The 26,833-nt window shown below is 34.9% G+C and overlaps 2 protein-coding genes across 4 annotated transcripts in view; one reads left to right on the top strand and one right to left on the bottom strand.

Moving 5' to 3' along the window:
• The window catches only part of LOC127868280 (serine/threonine-protein kinase Chk1-like), a 141,802-nt gene that overhangs the window by 46,241 nt on the left and 68,728 nt on the right, over positions 1 to 26,833 (top strand). The gene's annotated exons all lie outside the window — the stretch shown is intronic.
• Positions 1 to 26,833, bottom strand: part of LOC127868279 (uncharacterized) — a 53,155-nt gene that overhangs the window by 13,589 nt on the left and 12,733 nt on the right. Inside the window, exon 1 of one of the 3 annotated variants that reach the window (XM_052409909.1) lies at positions 6,168 to 6,594. The exons of 1 other annotated variant lie outside the window; for it this stretch is intronic. In XM_052409909.1, the coding sequence (XP_052265869.1) occupies positions 6,168 to 6,273 (106 nt within the window). In that variant the 5' untranslated portion in view covers positions 6,274 to 6,594. Of the gene's footprint in view, positions 1 to 201; positions 690 to 6,167; positions 6,595 to 26,833 lie in introns of those variants that run through there. One more of the 3 variants, XM_052409910.1, reaches the window with a different exon arrangement.

Genomic DNA, 26,833 nt, shown 5'->3' with positions numbered 1-26,833 from the left:
TTTTCAAACAAACAAAGAGCTAAGTGTTATCAAACACAAGCAACTTTTTCATCTCCATTGACAAATATACCATATTGTTTGACATGAAATATTAAAACAATTACAAATACCATTAAACAACTCTTTTTTTATGTTGTTTTACGCTATAACAAAGTTTTTGTATCACAAAGAATTCAACAAAAACAATATAATATTCCCTACCACTAAGAATCATTTCTAAGTTATTTATTCCAATTTCAGTCGTATAAACATCCAACACCATTCTTCATCAAAACCAAATGACACTATCAACAATCTGTACTAACTCCAAACACTAAACGCTCGTTACTAATTTTAAAATTATCTCTTGGATTATCACAGTTTTTATCTTGAAATACACTGATAATCCACTGTGCTATTTTGTTAATCTCCTTTTAAGGCATTCTGGTGCAGGATACACAAGATTTATCCACAAATCTGTAACAATGTCGCCAACATTTCAATCCAAACTCTGAATAGAACAAAAACAGTGCCTCTATTTCATGCTCTTATGAAGGGGTGACAACAAAAAATCACTTAGTACCATTGACGTCACGTAAATATTTGAGATTCACAACTACTGAATTACATATCGTCCATTAAAAACCGCCTGTTCTGTACCAGTGCCAATACATATTTGATTTCAGATCGCTATTTTCATTGTGCCGAGTGACCGGACTTGTAAACCGCGCTAGGCATGTTTTGAAATACAGCATACTTGTAACGTTAAACCTTGCATGGTCTGATAACTCTGGAATGCGTTGGTAGCATGCCATCTCAGTAGGGTGCAATGTTTAAGTAAACAGGACTTAATACTTGAAAATCATTTAAATACTTAGTGCAATAGCAGCCTATCTATGTATAGATATAACGGTGATAGGCCCATTTCGAGCAATATATGCGGCTATCTGGGTTTAATTGTTGACATTGCTCATACGGTTTATCAATCTTTTGTGACAAATGTCAAAAGTTAAGACAAACATTTCCATGTCTGCCATGCATTGAAATGTCACACATTCTGGAGCACACAATTCCTTAACTGTGCTAACAAGTCACATGAAGAAAACAAACTGCTTTGGTTAATTTATATAATTATACCTAGATATCTTATTTTTTTAAGCCAATAAGGAAAATGAAATACTGGTTGGTAATAAACAAACATCACTTAAATAATCAGAATACTGACAGAATCATATACTGGTAAAAGCATTTGGTGAACCATAAACACACTATAACAGTGATGCTGTTTGATAAATGTACATGTTTAATTAAGTGATTTCTTGTAAGCATGTAACAGATAGTATTTTTTGTGCTGCTATACACTTAAGATCTTTGACATCATACAAATAAATCTGTCTGCAGACATTGGCGAAAAAATTTTTGGTACAAAGTACGAAGACAGCTAGCTCCCTTGGCAGGGTCTAATTTTCTTATCTCTACAAACGAAGCCTGGAATGTATGAGTGGGGATTAAGCGTCTCAATTTACGATCATTTTACACCACTTCATAGCGTGGACCTGCTATAAAATATGCATATTCTATTGCAAATATGTTGTTAGGTTTAGGTGATTAACTCTCTTGTATGCACATAAATAAGGAAAGAATGTTGCACAGCCGTTCATATAAAAAAATTATGTTCACCTACTTATAATGCATTGAAAGGAATAGGATTTGGAATGTTCACACTGAGACATAAATTCTGCTTTCAACAGTCAGGGTGAAAACATGTTCAATGAATGACTTGACATACTCAGACAAGCAGAGAATTAAAAGTGTCGTCCAAAAAACACCAACTCAACCAGATATATTGATTATTTATTTATTTACTTATTTATATGGAAAAAAAAGATTTTGCTGGTGTAAAACTTTTATTTTGCTTTTTTGTATTTTGGACGTGTATTGAATGCCACACATACAAAAGTGAAGGCTATGCATTCTTATCAGAAAGGGTTTATCATGGCATTATTCCCTCACTTTTATTGGTACTCAATACTTGTTATACCATAATAAATGAGTTTATAGGAATGAAAGCAGTTACAAAATTGCAAAATTCAAAAACGTTAAGTTCATAACTCCTTCTATAAGTACCAGTAATGATGATTTATGGCTACAATAACTACCTGAAATTCTTAAATTCGTTCAGCATGACTAAGCAAGCAATTGCACTATGCTCTTAAGCACTCTGGAATGCAAGATTCTCCAGCATATGTAAGCCAGACACATCAATCTCCCATTAGAAGAAGTATCCAGAAATTGAAAGAGTGCTTATTACATAGTTATTCCCAATATGAATCATTGCAAGTGTGCTTATTATTACCTAGATATTCACATTATGAAACAGGAATCAGTTAAGCCCAACATAATTGTTGCAGTAAAATTCTGATTTTTTTTTAAAGATGCTATTATAAATTCCTTGCTGTAGCATTGACATAACCTCCACTTGTTAAAACAGACAGAACAGTATTGCTCTCCGAAGAATGTCAGTGGGAATAAAAATAACAGTGTAGGTCATTACTTGTTAGCTGCAAATATGTTCCAAAAAGTGAACAATGAAAGAAAATGCTATTAAATTGTGAATCTATCACGAACAATTCCAAAAATGAAAGTATAAAAGCAATTACCACTCAATGAAACATTCATGTCAACATTGACAAGAGAATGAATTTCAGCCACAAAATGGTCTTCACTAAAACTATCGACCTCATAAGCAGACACAGCACCCCTCTCCAACCCCCTCCCAAATATATAAGACCCTCAAAAAGCACCTCACAAAAGGTGTGAAATTCCCAACCTTAGGAATTTGAGCCTGCAGTCATAAAGCATAGGACCATGTGTGACTCTTATTTACAAGGTGATTACACTAAGGTGATAATTTGGCACATTTTCTGTTTGCACAGGTTATGGATTGTTTGATCACTAGATATCACCAGATGATAACATTCCTGAAAGATGTTCCATTCATGATAACAAAGAGAGAAACATTCTTTGGCAGCAATTGTTTTGAGATAGCAATGATATTTGGACAACTGGCCTTTGCCACTATTACCAGTAAAAGAGATCAGAATGTGTTTCATAAGGTCCTAGTTCAGAATTTTACAAATACGTTGTGCAAACAGCATTCACTTGTTAGTGATAAACAGTGTAGCGTACTCCACTTAGGGTAAATTGAGTTTCAAGAGATATTCTTAGTAGTATTTAAATCTCATAATCATTTTAAGGAAGAATTCAAGATTGAAACATTTTTAAGTGTGTCAGTAAATGCCTTAAATAGATGGATTTTAAACACTGAACCTTAGATCATTACTATATAAAAAAAAAGAAATTCAGAAAAAAAACAACAAGCAAATTCATAGAATAGATATTCTCCGCCTTAACTAAACAGTTTGTGACAGAAAGACGGATGGACGGAAGGACAATGTCAAAACTATATCCCTCTGCCTTTGGCAGGGGATAAAAATGTCTCTAGCAGGGCTCCAACAAGTGTCCTTTGGATTCAAAGGCTAAATTGTCACAACCACCAAGCCATCCAGACTCAGTGAAAAACCAAATAGCATTGTATACTGGATTTAAGTGATGCACATGTTGTTAAAATAAATAAATGAGACAACAGAATCACTAGTAACGCTTTATAAAATTGTCTATTTAAAATGATGATAATTTATAAATGCTGTATCATATGATTCTATTTCATAAGTGGTATTTCACTCCCTGATTTCTAAGAACTATTTAATTATGTGTATCTGTTCCAAAAAGATGAAAAATAGTATTTTCATATCGATTTGACAACATTACAGGAAGCAATCATTCACTCAAATGTTCAGACTATCTTTAATCCGCTGTAAACTTACACTTGTGGCAACAAAAAGTATTAAAAAAAATATTCCAAATTATGGTAACTTACATGGTATGATACCAACAGACACATACATGTTTCCTGTCATTTGTCGGACCTGTCAGAACATCAGAGAAAAAAATCAATAATAATTGGGACCCTGAGATAAAGCACCAGTATAAATATTCCCCAGACACAAAAAACCAATCCAATTCATCAAATATTTATATAAAGAAGTAACAGGCTAATCAAGTGTGTTAATCCCATCATACTATCAGTTATTCACACTTATTTTCATCAGCAATTACAACACACTGAGATAATTTCACACATAATGGGATTAAGTGCAGAACAAAAAACAACTTTTATTTGTTGCATCACTTATATTCTGATTGCCAGGAATGTGGGTCTCTACAGAAAACCTGGCACAGGTCAGTGGCAAAAGATCTTGAGACCTTGATTATGGGCATATGTTTGTTACATTGTAAATACAATTATCCGCTGGAATGCATAAGGAATTTTCTTTGTCATTAATGTTTATCTTTAGAGATTTGGATCTTCTAAAGATTAAACAGATTACAGTTACCCATTCTTCTCCTTTGTTATGAATATAAATGTATTGAATTGTGGTTGTTGTTGCACATAAATAGTTGAAAAACAGAAGACATTTCCATGTTTGTAACTTCAGTCCTTGTTTTTGTTGGGATATAATAAATGTTTTTAAATCTCTGCTTGAAGCCTGATAAGGAATTCTAATTAAACAACTTTAAATACACATTTTTTAAACGTAACTTTAAGTGAAGAGTATTGTTTCATTATATGTTTATTTTGTTATTAAATATTTATATTTTACCACACATATAATGACATTATAAACATTTGTACTTTCTTCAGACACATTTTATGGCGATTTTTAATCATGCTATATAATATACCTAATACACAAAAGCACCATAAAAAAGCATTAACAAGGTATGAAAAAAATATATTAAAATTACAAAGCCCCATACCAACTGTTATAGTGCGGATTATGGTTATCAATTCACATTAAAATAGGCTAACAAGCAATTAAATATTTTCTTCAGGCCGTAAAGGCAAAATTATTGGCATACCAATGTCTGCTATTTACTGCCAGGGGTGTATTGAAATGATGAAATTCAACAAGATAAATGGTACTAAATTGCTCAATTTATTATCAATAAGAACATCAAAAACTAGCGGTACACATTTATCAAAATTGACCATGCGGAACAATAGTGGTGACATTATTCAGAATGAAAGCAAACAGTAATTAAATAATGGCAATGCCCCAGGCAAAAAGTGGCCACATTCCATTTCATAAATACAGGCTGTACCTGGCTAATGGTAATTTTCCTCTTTGAAACATTGGTTATGAATGGGTTAATTTACACTGAATTACAAATTTGTCTTCTGCTTAAGTAACAATACTTTATGCGAATAAATGTACACACAAATACAAGCAAAATTTATCAAATGCTTTTAATTTCCTTTAGCGTGACCATCTGCATTTTGTTAATAACGCGAAATGATTATAAAATAATGAGACTTTCAAATTAGCCTCAAGTAATTTTTAGCAAATGAAACATAAAGCATTTTTTAAGACATTAAATGGTGTTTCTTTCTTTTTCTTTCTTTCATTTAAAAGATAACATTATATCAATTTAATATAAAAAATCCAGTAACTATCATTCACTAGATTTTCTTTTTCTTTTAATGCTAATAATCATGCCTTTTATTTATCCTTCAGCACACTGCATCTTTCAGTATCAAATAATAATCCACAATTCAACTCAAAGAAATTATTTAACTTTACATTCAGCTTTAGTACAGTATTCAAAATTAAACATTCATTGAATAAAACATGGTCAAAATTTATGTCTCTTAATTGTATGAAACAGCATATTTGGTAATGCAATCAAATTGAGTTTGCTGATGTCACTCATTTGACAGGGAAAAAAATCAGTTTTCATGAACAGTGTTTTATTTAAAATAATAAATAAGTTTTCATTTGATATATAAGTTTGTACATTTAATATCTGTAAAAAAATATAAGCAGGTGTGGGTAAGACCACAAAATCTTAGGCAATTCTTGAAAATGACAACATAAATAAATTGTGTAAAAACATAATTATGATAGGAATATAAATTATATTAATTGCCTTAAATCTAGATATATTTTAACATTTACTGTTTGCAACCCCCATCTTTCTACAAAACAATTTCAATTAAATGTAGTTTTCATATATTTGCTTACGCATTTTTTATAAACATTCTCATTTTTAATGCAAATCCGTACCTGAGTTGTTATTTTTGAATAGATTTATTCCCAGCATGCTGGTATTGGCATATGTGGGGGACTTGTTTCCGTCGTCAACCGTCATGTCTACGACTGCAAGTCGCATCAGATGTGGAAAACTCTTACATAAAGTCCTGCACTTGTGAAAAACTGTGGAGTAGTTCCAGATATCTTGCAGTTTATCAAAGCCAACTCTTCACAAGAACAAAAGGCTTTAAATAATAAATTTTCCTTTTTTCTTCCTATATATTCAACAATGCAATTTCTTCTGCTAGAAATCTGTGAATTATATAACAACTGTAAGAAAAAACTTTCTTTATAAAATCCAAATCTTCTCACAGCAATTTATTCCGAAACAAAAGCATCCCCACAATAATTATCTTTCAAACACAAAATAACACCAGCCCCTCCGACAAGCGAAAACCTAACTGAATAGAGAAGTCCAAAAACCCTCTAAAATAGCAGTGAACATTTATGCTATATCTATAATGTATTGCATTTTTCAATACCCAGCACACTGTAGCATTCCTATCGTCTATTTGGTACAAACTTATTGAAAGTCTGCCAAATATGTGGTGAAGTTTGTATACCCTAAAGCCAAAAATATGTTTGTAATAAAAGTCATTTCAACTGTAGGGGCAATGAACAATAATCTACATGCCGTTTTGCCTGGCAGGCCAGATTGGGACATTTTTCACATACTTGTGTGACAGGTGAATGTAATTTGCTGTGAAGGACAAGGTATTAGGTGAGATAGTGTTGATGATAATGGTATTGATGATGTATTGGCCGTTTATCTGCCCTTAAACTGTTCCTATGTTGAACAATAGTGAAGTTTATTAACGCCTTATATTGACATATTGTGTATCCAATAAATTCCTGAAATAAAATTGCAACAAAAAACAGACAACCGATACTTGAAGCTTGCACTTAAAAGAACATGAAGCAAGATTGTAACAAGCCAATTCGTTGAATTGATATCCCCCCCCCCCCCCCCCGGCCAATATGCTTCTGGACACAAAAGTGTTATATTTGACACTCAAAAAAGCATTTTTTAAGATACAAAGGTCCATTACTCAGTTATTAACAGATGGTGTACAATGCCATTTGGCATGCATCATCCTCTTATCCATATATATACTCATACCAAGTTTCAATGAAATCTGCCAAAGCACTTCCAAGATATGGCTCCGGACGGACGGACGGAAAGATGGAAGGACGGACAATGCCAAAACAATATCCCTCCGCCTATGGTGGGGGATAATAAAGGATAATTTTTTGTAAGAATATGTTTTTTTTTACCCTCCTTAATAACTTTGATCCAAGAGAGAATGCCAATGGAATAAACAACAATTATATAAAAGATATGAACCATGAGCATTAAGGAACTATTTGACTGACAATAGCATACATAATTATGGTGAATTAATTGTATTTTACGAGTGACAAACTGTTCATAATGTATTACTTTTTGCAACACTATGACAGCCAAATATATATATATTTGGCATATATTAGTGGTTATTTTGCCAAGGTATGGAATCATGCCATGCAATGAACCCTTTGCATGCTGGGAAATTTGTCGTTTGATAAAATGTTGTCTGCTGAATTTCTAAAATTAGCATTTTCTTCATTTTTTTTTCGCAGAATACTATCAGAATAGCAAACAGTTTGGATCCTGATGAGACGCCACGTTTTGTGGCGTCTCATCTGGATCCAAACTGTTTGCAAAGGCCTTCAAAATTCGGTTCCAGCACTGAAAGAGTTTATGGTTTACATTATTAATGGGTATTGTGTAGGATTATACTCAAATTATTTATGTCATATTTACAACATTGCGTGCATTGATTTAACATTCCGCAAATATTTGTCTTTCAGAATTAAAGTTAAAACCCATTTTAAGGTCCATAATAGCATTAATTTATTCAAATGGTGACATAAAGAGGATGAAGGTATTTGATCACTAAGGATTTCGTTTTAATATATTTTAAGTTTTGTTTTAACAAAGGGTTGCCTGTACAATTTTGTGTTTCAACTTTAATGTAAACCCATCTTTTAACTAAAATGGTACCATTATTGTTTGTACCAATTTATCAAAAATGATTTCCACTGCTCTTGTAAACCAGACTGAAATAAAGAAGTCATGGCCAAACTGACCCTCTTTAGAATGCTGTAAGCATTTTGATTCATTAAATTGACACAAACTCTTGAAAGACAAATAAAGTGTTGTTGTATTTAAATTGAACTTATCATTATCATCTTATCATTATCATAGGCAATACATAAATTATGAAATTATAAAAGATGGCACCTTTTTATATGTGAATATACACAAAAAAATTATCCTTCATACCTATAAAATTAAGAAAAATTTCTGTATTGCCAGTGGTTTTTTTCACCATTTTGGGAATGGGGCCGGGTCCCTTTGAATTGGGAAAATTTGCGGTGTCTTGACTAAAATTGGCAAAATTAGTGTTGTTGTTGTTTTGCTAAAAAATGCGTCAAAATTGAGAATAAAAGTGTTTTCAGTATAACTGTATTATATTTACTAAGGTTGAACTTATATGGATGGGAGTTGAACAAAATATTGAGATATAAAAATAATTAAATAATAATTTTTTTGTGGAAACATTTCATTGGGAAATTTAGCTCCCATTTGGGAAAAGTATATTATTTTTTCCATTGGAAATGGGTCCGATTACCGGACCTGATTTCGAATGAAAAAACACTATGGTTGCTTTTCCGTTTATGATCATGAAAGATACAAATCATAAATAACACTACTCTGAGTTATAGAAATATAACTTTGGGTTAAACTTGCCACATAAATCTTTTCAAGTCAAATAAACAGAAGCCAAAACCCACCAATGATACACTGATCGGAATGTTAGTGTCTATTGAGACTGCCAAATTGAAAATTGAGAATTAAATGGCCCACATACCAAGGAATCGCTGAAGCTTGAAAGGTAAATGATTTACAGTTTAATAACCTTACTTTTGCCCGCACTAGCTTGTCCACAAACCGCATGTCTCGCCAAACACGAGCCAGAAACTGCAGGATCTGATCTTGAAATGTAAGTCAGATAAAACATTATTGCGTTAAAGCTTCTTGTTACACCAAGAATAGATGCACTGGTGTGTAAATAATTTATGCTTTCCGCTCTTAAAGCACCTGCAGATCATGTTTGAATACCACAAATTTTTTACAAAAAATCTTGCTGAATGAAGTCCATATCAAGTTACTTTTAAATTATTCTAAATAACAGAGATCTTTTTTTTTTAACTGACTGCGTTTTTATCAGTTTTCTAATTCTCACAATGTCATAAACCTGCAGGACTACAGATTCATTGGTAGACATAAAAGTCCAGACTAACAATGGAAGAATCCGGAACAGAAATTGGACAGAATAAATTAGTGAATATTGGAAGTACATACAATTATTCACGCAATCATAAATTGTCAGGATAACATTTTGAAATTGTGGTTAGCATATCAGTACTGATAAGGTATACCAGTAGATAATTTACATGAAATTTAAATACCATTATTGCAATATACTTTTCAAACTTTTAACCATTAACATGGCTTCTTACTTTCATACATGTACATGTTAAAATCTCATAAGATTTACAAATATATAATACACCTTCCAAACACAAACTCTACCAGCTTAAAAACAAGAGGGCCATGATGGCCCTGTATCGCTCCACTGTTTTTTCTTTGCGAAAAAAACGTGTAATGCGCATGGGTTGAAATGTACTCAAGCATGTGACTTTCTCTTTCTATCCCTCGTCCCACTGGGCGCTTAAAGTTGGAAGGGTGAGCATTTTTATATATGGAAAAAGTTACTACCGTGTTAACTAAACAGACAAAAAAGCCCGGGAATTGTTGCACAGGTCCTTTGCTTATAACGTAGGTACATTTATCTCTCCAAAAGATATTGTCGTTCTTTCTATTTCACATATTTTTAGATGCTGAAGATCAAATCTACGCATTTGATTTGAAACAGATTCACAAGACCCATAGGAATCAAAATGCTTTAACCCTTTACCAAACAACACATTTTGGACTTTCCCAATTTGAAAGAGGTTGCAGACGTCAATTGAATTAAAATGGAATATGAAGGAAATGATCAGGTAGGGTAGAAATAATTGTGATAAAAGGAGAAATTGCTCAGCAACCCACACATCCCTAAGACCAACAGGCCTGAGAATATTATGATAATCTAAAGATTATTTCTTTATATTTATAAATGTATTTAATTAAGTAACACATTTGACTTCTAAGATCAATTCATAACTTATATTAAGAAAATTATAAAATGGTCAGAAATATATATGGATTGTTGAGCAATTGACAATCATTTCAACAATTCATGATCAGTCACGATTCACAAATGGAACAATGAATCATTAGTTATTAAAAAGCAGCATATATGATAGTTAAGAACATTGCACTCCATTAATTTCAACACCTTCTCTTGGATACAAAGTTTGAGTTTACCGTGCAGTATCATACAGTATATTGACTTTCCTTGAAATAATTATGTTCATGGAAGTTGTGTTTTTAAAATCAATAATATATTATTAAACTGGTTTTAACACTACAAAAAAGACATGAAATTAACATGTCATCCAAAATATTTTCATCCGGATATATGGTCACTTTCGACATATTTAAATAAAACCCCACTTTTTTAAGTTTATAAGAAAAACATTCATAACACATGTTCTTACTTCAATGCCTTTGTAAGCAGTCACCATCTGACCTAAAATGGCACTAAATGACAGGTTTTTATCTCAGGTTTACAAGATGTTGATGTTGTTAATGGTCACAGCCAAACGGCCGCAGTAATCTCCACTGGTAAACGTCATATGTTCAGTTTTGTGACCCCCGGGGCCGGGTCAAATTTGAGCCCAGGGGAATAATTTGAACAAATTTGGTAGAGGACTATTAGATATCACTACATACCAAATTTAGTAGCCCTAGGCTCTATAATTAAGAACAAGAAGATTTTTAAAGTTTGCACAAAATAGGCCTTATTTAAGCATATGATCATTTTTGTGACCCCTGGGGCAAGGTCAAATTTGTTCCTAGGGGCATAATTTGAACAAACTAAGTAGAGAACTATTAGATGTCACTACCTACCGAATTTGGTAGAAATAGGCCCAATGGTTATGGACAAGATTTTTATAGTTTGCACGAAATGGGCCCAATATAAGCATATGTTCAATTTTGTGACCCCTGGGGAACGGTCAAATTTGATCCCAGGGGCATAATTTGAACAAACTTGGTAGAGGACTATAAGATGTCATTACATACCAAATTTGGTAGCCCTATGCCATACAGTTATGGACAAGAAGATTTTTAAAGTTTGCACAAAATAGGCCTTATATAAGCAAATTTTCGATTTTTAGACCCCCCAGGGCAGGGTCAAATTTGACCCCAGGGGCATAATTTGAACAAACTTGGTAGAGGACTATTAAATGTCACTACATACCAAATTTGGTAGCCCTAGGCCCAATGGTTATGGACGAGAAGATTTTTAAAGTTTGAACAAAATAGGCCTTATATAAGGAAATTTTCAATTTTTTGACCCCCCGGGGCAGGGTCAAATTTGTGCCCAGGGGCATAATTTGAACAAACTTGGTAGAGGACTATAAGATGTCACTACATACCAAATTTGGTAGCCCTTGGCCCAATGGTTATGGACAAGAAGATTTTTAAAGTTTGAACAAAATAGGCCTTATATAAGCAAATTTTCAATTTTTTGACCCCCCGGGGCAGGGTCAAATTAGACCCCAGAGGCATAATTTGAACAAACTTGATAGAGGACTATAAGATGTCACTACATACAAAATTTGGTAGCCCTAGGCCCAATGGTTATGGACAAGAAGATTTTTAAAGTTTGCACAAAATAGGCCTTACATAAGCAAATTTTCAATTTTTTAACCCCCCGGGGCAGGGTCAAATTTGACCCCAGGGGCATAATTTGAACAAACTTGGTAGAGGACTATAAGATGTCACTACATAGCAAATTTGGTAGCCCTAGGCCCAATGGTTATGGACAAGAAGATTTTTAAAGTTTGCACAAAATAGGCCTTATATAAGCAAATTTTCAATTTTTTAACCCCCCGGGCAGGGTCAAATTTGACAGCAGGGGCATAATTTGAACAAACTTGGTAGAGGACTATAAGATGTCACTACATGGCAAATTTGGTAGCCCTAGGCCCAATGGTTATGGACAAGAAGATTTTTAAAGTTTGCACAAAATAGGCCTTATATAAGCAAATTTTCAATTTTTTAACCCCCCGGGGCAGGGTCAAATTTGACCCCAGGGGCATAATTTGAACAAACTTGGTAGAGGACAATAAGATGTCACTACATACCAAATTTGGTAGCCCTATGCCATACGGTTATGGACAAGAAGATTTTTAAAGTTTGCACAAATAGGCCTTATATAAGCAAATTTTCAATGTTTTGACCCCCGGGGCAGGGTAAAATTTAACCCCAGGGGCATAATTTGAACAAACTTGGTAGAGGACTATAAGATGTCACTACATAGCAAATTTGGTAGCCCTAGGCCTAATGGTTATGGACAAGAAGATTTTTAAAGTTTGAACAAAATAGGCCTTATATAAGCAAATTTTCAATTTTTTAACCCCCCGGGGCAGGGTCAAATTTGACACCAGGGGCATAATTTGAAAAAACTTGGTAGAGGACTATAAGATGTCACTACATGGCAAATTTGGTAGCCCTAGGCCCAATGGTTATGGACAAGAAGATTTTTAAAGTTTGCACAAAATAGGCCTTATATAAGCAAATTTTCAATTTTTTTTTACCCCCCGGGGCAGGGTAAAATTTGAGCCCAGGGGCATAATTTGAACAAACTTGGTAGAGGACAATAAGATGTCACTACATACCAAATTTGGTAGCCCTATGCCATACGGTTATGGACAAGAAGATTTTTAAAGTTTGCACAAATAGGCCTTATATAAGCAAATTTTCAATGTTTTGACCCCCCGGGGCAGGGTAAAATTTAACCCCAGGGGCATAATTTGAACAAACTTGGTAGAGGACTATAAGATGTCACTACATAGCAAATTTGGTAGCCCTAGGCCCAATGGTTACGGACAAGAAGATTTTTAAAGTTTGCACAAATAGGCCTTATATAAGCAAATTTTCAATGTTTTGACCCCCCGGGGCAGGGTAAAATTTAACCCAAGGGGCATAATTTGAACAAACTTGGTAGAGGACTATAAGATGTCACTACATAGCAAATTTGGTAGCCCTAGGCCCAATGGTTACGGACAAGAAGATTTTTAAAGTTTGCACAAAATAGGCCTTATATAAGCAAATTTTCAATTTTTTAACCCCCCCGGGGCAGGGTCAAATTTGACCCCAGGGGCATAATTTGAACAAACTTGGTAGAGGACTATAAGATGTCAATACATACCAAATTTGGTAGCCGTAGGCCTAATGGTTATGGACAAGAAATTTTTTAAAGTTTGCACAAAATAGGCCTTATATAAGCAAATTTTCAATTTGTTGACCCCCCGGGGCAGGGTCAAATTTGACCCCAGGGGCATAATTTGAACAAATTTGAAAGAGGTTCACCACAGGAACATTCCTGAGAAATTTCATCAGATTTGGACGAGTAGTTTAGGAGAAGAAGATGTTTAAAGAAAAAGTTAACGCGAGCACGCACGGACGCACACACGACGGACACAGGACCATGACATAAGCCCCGCTGGCCTTTGGCCAGTGGAGCTAAAAATTAATAAACACAAACGTTTTGCAATTTTCTTGGAAGTATAAAATTTATTTTGTCGAATAAGAATTTTTAAGGATTTGATGAAATAGACATTCAATCAGGGCGGGTATTCCTGCATGCGTAACGTAAATCACCTGTTGAGACATGTACATGTGTCAGCATCTTGTACTGTTCATATTCAATTACAATGACCAACGGAAAATTGACAGAAAATTAAGATTCCAAGCAACATGATCGAGTCGCGATTATAATTTGATCTGGTTAATTTGCCCAATATCGTTCCCAAAACTATGTAACATAGCCACAAATAGATTTATTAGCAAACATGCGCTTGAAACTTTGCACAATCACCAGAGTGGCTAGTTGCAGTTACAAACAAGAAACCGTCGGAGACGGGTGATGCTCCCCAAAGGTTTTTTTGTCACAATATTGCACTATATATTCAGATAAAAGGAAACGTCTTGAAGGCACAGTAGTTGGGGGGACAAGAATTTTTTAATAGAAAATTTCAAAGGGCCATAACTCTGTGAAAAATCAATCGACCAGAACCCGCTGATAATATGCACATCTCCTCTTGGTAGTGAAGCTTTCCATAAAGTTTCATTGAATTCCCGTCATTAGTTGCTGAGAAAAAGCACGGACGAAAATTGTGCACGGACAGACAGACAGACAGACGCACACACGGACAGACGAAGCGGCGACTATATGCTCCCCCTAAAATAAATTTTGGAGGAGCATAAAAAGTACACTGATAGGGAAACTTCAGGCGCCCGATGGACTCGGATTAAAAAAATTTAGTGCCCCAGCGATAGACTGTTTAATGGACTGTGGAATGCACTGGCCAAAATATCATTCGGACAAATCTTCGGACCAAGTTTTATAAAGATCTGATGATAAATGTTGCCTCTAGAATGTTAAAGGGACCTTTTCACAGATTTTGACATGTATTAATATTTTTTTATTTAATGCTTTAAGTTGATAAATGTTAACATAAGAAATAATTAGCTTCAGTAAACAAGAGCTGTCTCCATCGGAAGACATATGCCCCCAAATAACCTAACACATATTCATGAATGTTGGTGAAGATCTGATGACAATTGCTTGACTTATTAAGCGGAAACTAATCCGGACGGACTAATTGACTGACTGACGGACGGTGCGATTTTAATATGCCCCCAGAACTTATGTTCTGGGGGCATAAAAAACAAATATAAAATTAAAGAAAGAAAAAAGTAATCTTCAGTTGGGCTCAAACCACTGACCATTGGAGAAAAAGTCTTACACTTAAACCACTCGGCCCTGAGTGCTCATACAGTGCAGGATATAGTTGATACTTTATATAAGCAATCTTAGTAGTCTCATAAAATCATTGCTTCAGCTAAGCCAAAATTGAAGGGCGCCCTGCCCTCCCTAACCTCCGCCCTGCCCTCCCTAACCTCCGCCCTGCCCTTCCTAGGGCCCCCCCCCTGCACTTAAAAAAATTAAATTGTAATTGATTTATTCCTCATGGTAGACATTATATTTGAATTGTGTAATAATAATGGGAATAATATATTCTAACAATTATTAATAACATATAAATTAACATGCAAGAGGAAGAATTCCAAAAACGCCCCTGCGCTCGAAAGTGCTCTTTTAACAAAATACTGCGCGTCCAAAAAGCCCTTTTGACAAAAAAGCCCCCCCTCCCCTGCCCTTTTCAAATTCTAGCTGGAGCACTGCAAAATATAACTAAAACGAGAAAACTCTCTAATTTTCAGGTTTTTAAAAGATGCATAATATCTATATTTAAGATCAATTTCATGGCGACTGTTCATTATGACTGTTTCCTCGTTCATATACTACAATAGTAACACTACAATAAAAATTAGCAGATCTAAAACAATTTTTATAATTTGTCAATTTACCAAAACTTGAAAAGGTCCCTTTAACAAGGCAAATGTTGACAGAGCACAATGCATGACGCACAACAGACCAATACGACCACGAAAGCTCACCATGAGAACTTTGTGCTCAGGTAAGCTAACAAGAGCTGTCAGAGGACAGCGCTTAATAAATATTTTTATTTTTTTTAACCATGTTTCAAAGAATTGACCTTGAGAGTCAAGGTCAGTCAAAGGTCAAATTGAACTTGCCAGGTACATTACCCTCATGATAGTAAGAAACTATTTGAAGTTTGAAAGCAATAGCTTTGATACTTTAGAAGTCAAGTGGATCTAAACACAAAATTTAACAAAATATTCAGTTACTCAGACAAACAAGCGATGTGTTTGTGAAACACTATGTCCCCATATATATGACCTTTGACCTTAAAGGATGACCTTGACATTTCACCACTCAAAATGTGCAGCTCCATGAGATACACATGCATGTCAAATATCAAGTTGCTAGCTTCAATATTGCAAAAGTGACATTAAATGAGCGTTTTTCACCCATATATTTGACCTTTGACCTTGAAGGATGACCTTGACCTTTCACCACTCAAAATGTGCAGCTCCATGAGATACACATGCATGCCAAATATCAAGTTGCTATCTTCAATATTGCAAAAGTTATGGCAAATGTTAAAGTTAGGGCAAACAAACAAACCAACAGACAGGGCAAAAACAATATGTCCCCAACTATAGTGGTGGGGGACATAAAAAGGGCCATAATTCTTACAAAATGCTTGATACAGTTGTCTGCTCTTGTTTATAGATTGGGGTCATGTTGGATCAAGAAGTTTGCAAAATATGAAAGCAATATGTCAAGGGACATGGACAATATTTTAGGTGGTATGCAAACTTTAACATACAGTCGAAACCCGATGACTCGAACTCATTGGGACCGGCAATAAAAGTTCGAGCAATCCGGAATTTGAACCATCCGATTTATAATTTTAAGAACAAGTCTGCAGTACATTTTCACCTCTAGTTGAAGAGTACACTTATTGCTTAAACTCCTTACTACTTCTACTACTTTCTAATTTTGCATTAATAAGAACCAAATATATAAGTTTAATACTTTTATTTACCAATATTTTAAAACAGTTACAAATACAATCAAACATATAGTAAATTATATCAGCACGTTTTAACATAGAATATTTTCTGGTAACAGATAGCACTAAGGAACAAAATATGCATCTGCACTATATACACACCATTTACAAAAGAGACAGTACAACATTTATTTATTTATATTTTTTTAAGAAAGACATTATGTCAGTCTGTGTTGCGTTCCTTATTAGCTGCCATCGAGAAATGAAGCTTTCAATTACATTCAGTTGAGATTGAACATGCTGTGAGTTTTCGCACTCCTCGAGATAATTTCTGATTACGTTTACACCAAATGGCATCTTTTACTCAAATCAATTAACTATTGAGTCGATGACTTGTTCGCAATCAGTTATTGCGTGCCTTCAATCAAGCAGTCCTAATTGATGAACAATTTATGTGACCCGAAGCAATTTCGAGCCATGCGAACAAAAGAACGTGTGAAAATTCTGCCCAGGACTGTGAAAACAGTTCGAGCCATCCGATAATTCGAGCCTGGCAAATTCGAGCCATCCGACAAAATTTTATATGAATATATAGCAATAAGAAAACAGTGCTTTGATGAGAGTTCGAGCAAACCGAAAATTCGAGCCAACCGAGTTCGAGCAATTGGGTGTCGACTGTAGATTTATCAATAATATGCATATTCTAAATGGAAAAAGGGCCATAATTCTTACAAAATGCTTGATACAGTTGTCTGCTCTTGTTTATAGATTGGGGTCATGTTGGTAAAGAAGTTTGCAAAATATGAAAGCAATATGTCAAGGGACATTGAAAATAATTGAGATGGTACGCAAACTTTAACATAAATTTATCAATAATATGCTGATAAATCTAAGTGAAAAATGGGCCATAATTCTTACAAAATGCTTGATAAAGTTGTCTGCTCTTGTTTATAGGTTGGGGTCATGTTGGTAAAGAAGTATGCAAAATATTAAAGCAATATGTTAAGGGACATAGGAAATATATGGGGTGGTATGCAAACTTTAACCAGAGCTCCAGATAAGGGTCGTATTTTCGTAATTACGAATTATTTTCAAGTCCGTTACGTATTTATTTTAAAATCTTGTCGTACCATTACGAATTACAAAATAAAGTTACGAATATTATTTTTACATCGGTTCGTATCGGGTTTTTTCAATAAAAGCGGCGTGTACAGTCTGTCTTGTATTTGTAAATGTTTATTGGTTTGTAACCTTGATCTGTGTTGATCAATACATCTGGTAGACGCTCATTGAATAAAGAACGAATCACGCCGTCAACGCCGTGTGTAAAAAAAAAATGGCTGCGCTAAGAGGACGACCCCAAAAAAAGTTGCAAAGCGTGCAACAAAACACGCTGTTAACGTATTGTAACCTATTGAGCCCACATTTAATGTTAAGAAAGACATAATTGACAAAATATTATACGATGTTGTATGTTTGGTAACCGACACAGTCGGAAAAGACAAAAAATCACGCCACGACGGGTCCAAAATAAAACGCAAAACATTGGACTTGTGGAAGACCCAATTCCCGTGGCTTATCATGGACAATATTGAAGGGGACATCCGTCTGAATTGTCAAACATGTAAAAATGTATCGAAGACGTGCAATCTTAACACAGTTTGGGCATATGAAGGTATTTATAAAATATTCCCATGGTCCTATCAAAATAAGTGTGTACAACTTTTGTAACTGAGTCAGAGATCAAACAAAAATGAACATACCTCTACTATTGGACCTGGATGTCTATATTTTAATACATTATACTTGTAATAAATGACTGACCAGGCTGCTAATGATATCTTACTGTTGCTGTGTAGGTTCATTTCCAACCAAAAGAAGTGTTTTGCATTTTAACTGGTACATGTATATAAAACTTGTTTCAGGCTCTGCTGATGTCCAGATTTCAACTGTAAGAAAGCACGGTAGTTGTAATGATCACATGACTGCTTGCGCTTACTTAGACAAACAACAGACTGCCAGTGGGTACGTAATAAAATGTAGTATTTTTATTTTTTTATTTATTGTGGGTATGAAAAATAAATGATAACAAAATATTAGATTGGGAGTATTTTTTTCATACCAACAATAAGTAGAATACTGATTAACCCATTCATGCCTAGCGTCCTGAAAAAAGGACATTACAAACAGCGTAGATCCAGATGAGACGCCACATGATGTGGCGTCTCATCTGGGTCTACGCTGTTTGCTTAAAGGAATTGTAACTAATATTCTAAATATAGAAATAAATATACTAGACATCCCTAATTTTGGAAATAAATTGATCCAATTTAGAAGGATGGGAGAGTCCACTAGGCATAAATGGGTTAATATCATTTAGTAATTGGAAAGAAGTCAAAATAACTTGAATGGGGTCCATTATGTTGAGACTTTATAAACTTGAAATGTGAATATTTCATCTTCTTGAACAAACCTACATATTAAGTGGTAATAATTTAACTTGTAAGAAAATGGTAGCAGGTTTGAATAACCTCAACAGGTCTAGGTTGCATGTTTTTCTCTCTTTTTTTGCAGGTCACAAAACATGATTAGCAGCAGTGACGAAGACGATGGGAAAAGTTCTGTGTCACCACTTGTCCCGAAAGAAGACATAGTTTTGTTTAATACTGTTTATTCTGTAGCAAAATAGGAGATGCCATCAGAAAAAGTTAACAGTTTGTTACAATTGCAAAGAATTAATGGTGTACAGTACACTCCACGCGTTTTCCCCAATTTCCCTCCATACTCCGCGGGTTTCGACCTGGAGGGAGATTAAGAAAATCCCGCTATACGCGGCGTTTGCATGATTTTGGACGCGGCGGTTAACGATCGGCAAAACTGATAAACCGAATTGATAAAACTGATAAAACTGAATTATTTCCCTCCATACTCCGCGGGTTTCGACCTGGAGGGAGATTAAGAAAATCCCGCTATACGCGGCGTTTGCATGATTTTGGACGCGGCGGTTAACGATCGGCAAAACTGATAAACCGACGCGGCGGCCCTCGGCGTTGGCAACGCGGGGGAAACTCCGCGTTTTACGAGATAACGATCAATTTAATTTTGTTTGACTTCCTGATTTTCAAATAAAATTACATTTATTACAAGAACATACATGTACATGTAGTATAATATTTACAATTAAAAAAAACAACCAAGATAGATCGATCCCGACGTGGTTGTAGAAGTAGTTGTGGTTGTATAGAAAACTCGTTGATTTACGACACACAAAACGTCGTCTTTTAACTAATACTTACCAATTAATATAAACACAGTTTGCAACATTGTTTTTATTTTGATAATTTAATCCAAAGTTTTCATGTTAGCAGGTGATTTTCTATAATGAACATGTATACAAATGACCAAGGACCCTAAAAATCTCGCAAATCTGTGTGAATTGACAGTTTGACGTAATCAAAGAAAAGCCGCTTCCTGTCTAAAGGCATAACTTACTCAAGTAAACACGTTCAACGAATGCATAAGGAATGGTTTTAATTGTCGGAACAAAGTCTATTCTCTGCTCGCTAATGCATTGATTTTCTCTTTGTTTGTAGGTTATTCCATTGATTGCTAAAAGGTGGTAACTATTGAGTTGATAATTGCATTTAATATTCACAGTTGTATTCTTGTTGCGTCGACATTCTAAACAATGTATACCAGTAATTATGGACCAAATCGGCAGAGTGACATTCACACATGTTAATCCCTTTTGTCAAAACACCGAATACAGCAGTCTACACAATAGGTCAGTAGACAAGCTTTGCGTGTTTTCATAACGTCAAACACTTAAAGGGATCTTTTCACGCTTTGGTAAATTGACAAAATTGAAAAAAGTTGTTTCAGATTCGCAAATTTTCGTTTTAGTTATGATATTTGTGAGGAAACAGAAATACTGAACATTTACCATGGTCTAATAGAGCCATAATATGCATCTTTTGACGATTTTAAAACCTAAAAATTATAAAGCGTTGCAACGCGAAACAATTGAATAATTTGGAGAGTTCTGTTTTTGTCGTTAAATTTTGTGAAACTACGAAGATTGCTTATATAAGGTATAAAATACGTTCAGCATGTGTACTCGGCGGAATAGCTCAGTAGGCTAAAGCGTTTTTACTTCAGGACTCTGGCAGGACTCCAGGGGTCACTGGTTCGAAACCTGGTCCGGGCAATGTTCTTTTCCTTTTTTTAATTTTATTCTTGATTTTTTTCTGGAGCTTTTACGATCCAATGTTTACATTTATCGATATAAAGCATTTAATGAATAAGTTAAAAAATGCCAAAATCTGTGAAAAGGCCCCTTTAAAATCCAGTTCCGCCCAGATGTCTTCTGTAATCAGTTTACAGTACAATTAGTGTTAAAATAATTACTCTACTAAAATACCGTAACGATAAAGATTCGGCGTGTTCGATTTGAAATTATTTTAGAGGAAATATCAACTTATTCGCGATATAATTTCGTTAATAAATACCAAAGAAACTTTTAACCGAAATCAACAATGTTCTCTGCGCTACAAAGTTTGTATCAAAAAAATCAATACACGCACGCTTTGCAGGAGTATACATTGTACCTTGACCTTGTACATTGCAGCATAATTTTCGCGCGCTTTTGTCGGGAAATATACATGACTGTATATTGGAAGCATTTGTAAACGTCGTGTTAACAATTAAAAATCGAAGTGTGTTTCGGATTACTAATTATTATTCTCATTTGGAAATTTTACGGAACATTTATTCTTGTGTCGTATGTGTTATGATTTAAATATTAATTTGTCAAATGTATTATATTAGACTAATTCATATTGTAGACGTACCTGTGAATTAAAAAAACATAATTTTTATACGTATTAATGTTCTATACAATTATCTTTTTATACATGTACTACAGTATTTAAACAATTTATTATAACAATGTTTTTATTTTTTGGCATGCCCAGTAGCACACTGCTAACGCGGCGTTGCGCGGCGATCACTGATAAGAACGGAAGGTGTCTGCATTTACCTACTAGCCTAAAGTAATACACACCGCGGGAATTAACGAACGCGGCGTAACGCCGAGCGTTTTATCGAGTTCACCTCGCTCTTCCAACGCCGCGTGAACACTCGCTAGAAGAAAAAAACCGCGGAGGGAGCGCGTTTTTTGGGGAAAACGCGTGGAGTGTACTGTAGATGTGCAGTATAAAAACTTAAGTTGGGACACTATAAATGCTATTCAAGAGTCTATAGTATTGTTATTACCAAGGACTTAAGTGTCAGAAATAAACAGTTCACCCACATATGCGATAATGCTTGATGAGAGTACTGACATAAGTGTTCAGAAACATCTCTCAGTCTGTGTAAGGTACGAGAAAAATGGAGAGGCAGTGACCAAATTTTTGTTCAATAGTTATTTGAGAGATGGTAAAAGTTACACTATTATAAATTGCATTGCAGAAGAATTCAAAAATTTGGGTATACCTTTATCTAAATGTTCAAGTCTATCCACAGACGGTGCTGCAGTAATGACGGGTAGAAAAACAGGAGTTGCAGTTCAACTGAAATCTAAATACTCCCCATTTTGTACAATGACACATTGTGTTGCTCACGGCTTGAATTTGGCCTGTGTAGATTCGATCAAACATAATGACTATCTCACAAAATTTAAAAATAAATTTAGTGACCTTTACTTTTTTATGTCTAGTTCTTCAGTTAGAAGTACAGTATTAAAGGAGATTCAAGATGTATTAGAAGAGCCAACTCTGTCAGTCAAACAGCCCCATGATATTAGATGGCTTGGATTGAGAAATGCGGTGAAAGCTGTATTCAAATGTTACGGTTCTGTACTCGCTTGCTTAAGTCACTTTGCGGAGGAAAAAAATCCTGTAGCTAAGCACTTGTACAAATACTTTAACAATTACAAAACTGCCCTGGTGACTGCATTTATGCTAGAAGTCCATGATGAGCTGGCTGTATTAAGTTGCGAATTTCAAAAGGCAAGTCTTGCATTCTCAGAGGTCCAAGCCCAGATTGATGGAACCATTAATAAACTAGAGATTTTAGCATCTACAGATGGCCCTTCCCTATTAGATATGAAAGGGAGAATCACTGTTGAAGATGGTAAAGCAATGTACAGTACTGATACTCTACAGTACAAATCTACAATGGATAGTGAATTTAACAATAAGAGAAGAAGTTACATTGACAGCTTGAAGAAGAACATCAGAAGCAGACTGAGAAAAGAAGGTGGTGATGTATTGTCTGACCTTTCTAAGGTTTTAGAACCAGATACAGTGAAGGACACACCGCGTGATGAATGCCTGAAGTCTTTAAGTAGCTTAGGTCAGTTCTATGGCTATGCTAAAGAGACTGTTGTAATTGACGGAGATATCAACAATCAAGTTAAAACAAGAACAGAGATCCCTGCTCTGTTAGACCAGAATGAACTTCAGACAGAGTGGCCTAGATTAGAGGGTATGATCAAAGGTGCATATAGTGGGTACAGCACAAAGAAACTTTGTAAGAAGATAATCATACATCACAGGGCCTTGTTACCAAATATATCTTTATTAGCATCAATCGCTGTTGTCATGTGTGTATCAAGTGTTGAATGTGAGCGAAGTTTTAGTGTGCAGAATCGTCTTAAAGTTAAGTACAGGTCCTCTCTGAAACCAGAAAGGCTAGATATCCTACTGAAAATAAGCATGCTTGGGCCAGATATTCAACACTTTGATCCTGTTCCAGCAGTTACAAGGTGGCGTAGGGTGAAAAAAAGAAGGACAGGGAGATTGAAAGAGGACTACAAGCCTAGAAAAAAGGCTAAAACCTGTTTAAGTTTAAACTATGAATGGAAACAGTCAACTGTTTAACATGATATTACCCAGTTATGACTTATCAGAATAGCCTTAATATTATTACATTTGATTTTGTATAATATCCATGGTACTAATTGTGCTGAACATAAGTCAAAGTGTGTCTGTAGATATCTTTAATATGGCAAATAATTGAAATGACATGGAAAGGTCAAGGTTATTAAATGTAATACATGTATCGAGTTAACATTATTGAAACTATTGTATTATAATAAAGTTGCAAGTATGTTTATTTTGATTTTCTGCATGAAAATACCCATTATTATTTATTTTTTGGTCATTTAAAAAAGTTAAGAATTATTTTCCAAAACTTAGTAGTAACTTAAGAATAAAATTTCAGAGTTAAGAATTCTTTTTGAAAATCTGGTAGTAACTTAAGAATTTCACAAAACCTTATCTGGAGCTCTGTTAACATTTGCACACTCACGCTAATGCGGCACGCCGACGCCGGGGTGAGTAGGATAGCACCACTATATATATTTCATATATAATAGTCGAGCTAAAATCTAGAGCTTTTGTCACAGACGTGATGAATACCCCCACATGCCGCATTGACACATAATATTTTGCATGTCGTCTTCACAAAAAACAGCGGACACCATGCTCAATTTTTAAAACGCATTAATTGACCCCTTGACCTAGTTTTTGACCCAGAAAGGCCCATGTTCTAACTTGGACATGAAGAAAATCTCCATAAAACTTCTGACCAAGTTTGGTGAAGATCAGATGTAAACTACTTGAATTAAAGAGCGGACAACATGCCAAATGTTTAAAACCCACTAAGTGACCCCGTGACCTAGTTTTTGACCCGGCAAGGCCCATGTTCGAACTTGTCCTAGAGATCATTTAGATAAAACTTGTGGCCAAGTTTGGTGAAGATCGAATGAAAACTACTTGAATTAGAGATCGGACAACATGCTGAATGTTTAAAATGCACTAAGTGACCCCCATGACCTAGTTTTTGACCCGGCAAGGCCCTTGTTCGAACTTGGCCTAGACATCATGTAGATACAACTTCTGACCAAGTTTGGTGATGATCGGATGAAAACTACTTGAATTAGAGAGCGGACACTTAATACGGACCGCCACACAGACTGACCGACAAGTTCACTCCTATCAGGGATCATATTTTCCGGCAACATCAATCGGTCTGGATTTAACTGGGGAAAATGTGTCCGAAAATTTATATCCGAAATCATGACAAATTACGTTAAAATATATACAATTGATTTTGCCATTCATGAAGGTGGTATAATAAAAGTACAAGTTAAATTCCCTTAGGCATTTTTAAACGGTAAATACGAGTTTTCTCAATTGGTTTTATCATTTGCTATTTCATTGTTGTTTCGTGCACGGACTCTAGATGATTCAATATACGCTCCGTGTTTCGTGTGCTGTTTCATCTTACTTTTTTTATCGTTGTCAATATTAATAATCTGTGTGATTTGATACCACGCATCTAAACTTCCGGTTGTGGTTATTCAACAACAAACAATAAAGTACACGAATTATTTCGATTCTAATACGATTTTTACTAGAGCTATATACATTGTATATTATTTTTCTTGTGTACTTGTGTGAAGTTCCGCCCATAAAATAACTTTCGGCTGTTCTGTCGATCAGATCCGCGACTTTCATTCATTTATTGCCAGATTATTACGCTGGTGGCAGTGCTCCAGATACCATGCGTAAAGGCGTAAAAACGAATTTAATTTCTTAGATAACGATTAAGATTTAAAATCTTTGCGTAAAGTTACGCATTGAAAAAATAAAATACGAATTGGAAATTTTCGAACCTGCGTAAAAATTCCAGTAGCAAATTATATACGGTAAACATTTCATCCCGGTTCTGACTCGTCTTGGCGCTCAATTAAAACTACAACTTTAAGCCAACGTCACTCAAGCGTTTGCTGTGAGGAAAAGCAACACCTAAGAACGGTCGAAAGGCAAAACGGTCTCGAGTCTGTTCTCCTAGTTTTGCAGGCGAGTCATTACTGTTTATTGTACCTTTTTAATTACACTTATCGTAATTTTTATACATAAGTAATGTACTGTATACCTATTTAAAATGTCATTAAAATAAATTTTTAAATATAGTTTTTGATATGACTTTAACGGCGACCAATTATGACCTAAGCCGAAGTGTCAGTGACCGTTTTACAAAAAGTAAACATGGCCGACCGATCGAAGCGCGGAAGCCAGAAAAAGCCTTATAAGTGTCAAAAGTCCAATCTCCTCTCATTCCTTCAATTAGATTATAATACGCAAAGCGTGGTTTCATCAATTATTAATGAAATTATTAATTTTTGTGTAAATGACTGTGAAGCAGCACTCAAAAAACATTCAGGTTCAGTGTCCGATAGAACGTCCGAGACATGGAAAAAGCAATACCCCTGGCTCGAAATAATTGGAAATGGGTTAGAAATGCGGTTGTTTTGTGCTGTATGTCGTAAACATAATGTTAATTCCGTATGGTCTGAAAATGGGTCCACAAACATACAGAGAAACGCAGTTGATAGGCACAGTCGTTCTGCAGAACATAAAAAGGCAGAACAGATATTGGCCAGGTGTGAGCAAAGTTCTATAAGTGATGATCTCTGTGACAACAATATTACTATTCCAGTTACTATTCCAGTTACCACAGATAATGATAAATTATTCAGAACAATTTTTTATGCAGCCAAAGAAGAACTCCCATCAACTAAAATAAATAGTCTGTTAGAACTGTAGATACTGAATGGTACTTGCATCAAGTACAAGAACTTTAGCTGGGATACTGTTACTGAAATCCAATCCTGCATCAGTACTATTATTCAGCGTAAAATAGTAGAGAATGTGCATAACTCAGAGTTTTATGCCTTGATGATGGATGAAAGTACTGATTTAGCCATTCAAAAACATCTTTCAGTTTGCATTAGATATGTGAAGTATGGTGAGCAGACCACCAAGTTTCTTACAAATGTGACCATTGATGATGGACAGGCTCACTCTATAGTTTCAGAACTCACACAATGCCTTTTGTCACTA

Source organism: Dreissena polymorpha, chromosome 2, assembly GCF_020536995.1.
Source record: "Dreissena polymorpha isolate Duluth1 chromosome 2, UMN_Dpol_1.0, whole genome shotgun sequence".
NCBI lineage: Eukaryota > Metazoa > Mollusca > Bivalvia > Myida > Dreissenidae > Dreissena > Dreissena polymorpha.
This window is presented reverse-complemented; position numbering and strand designations above follow the sequence as displayed.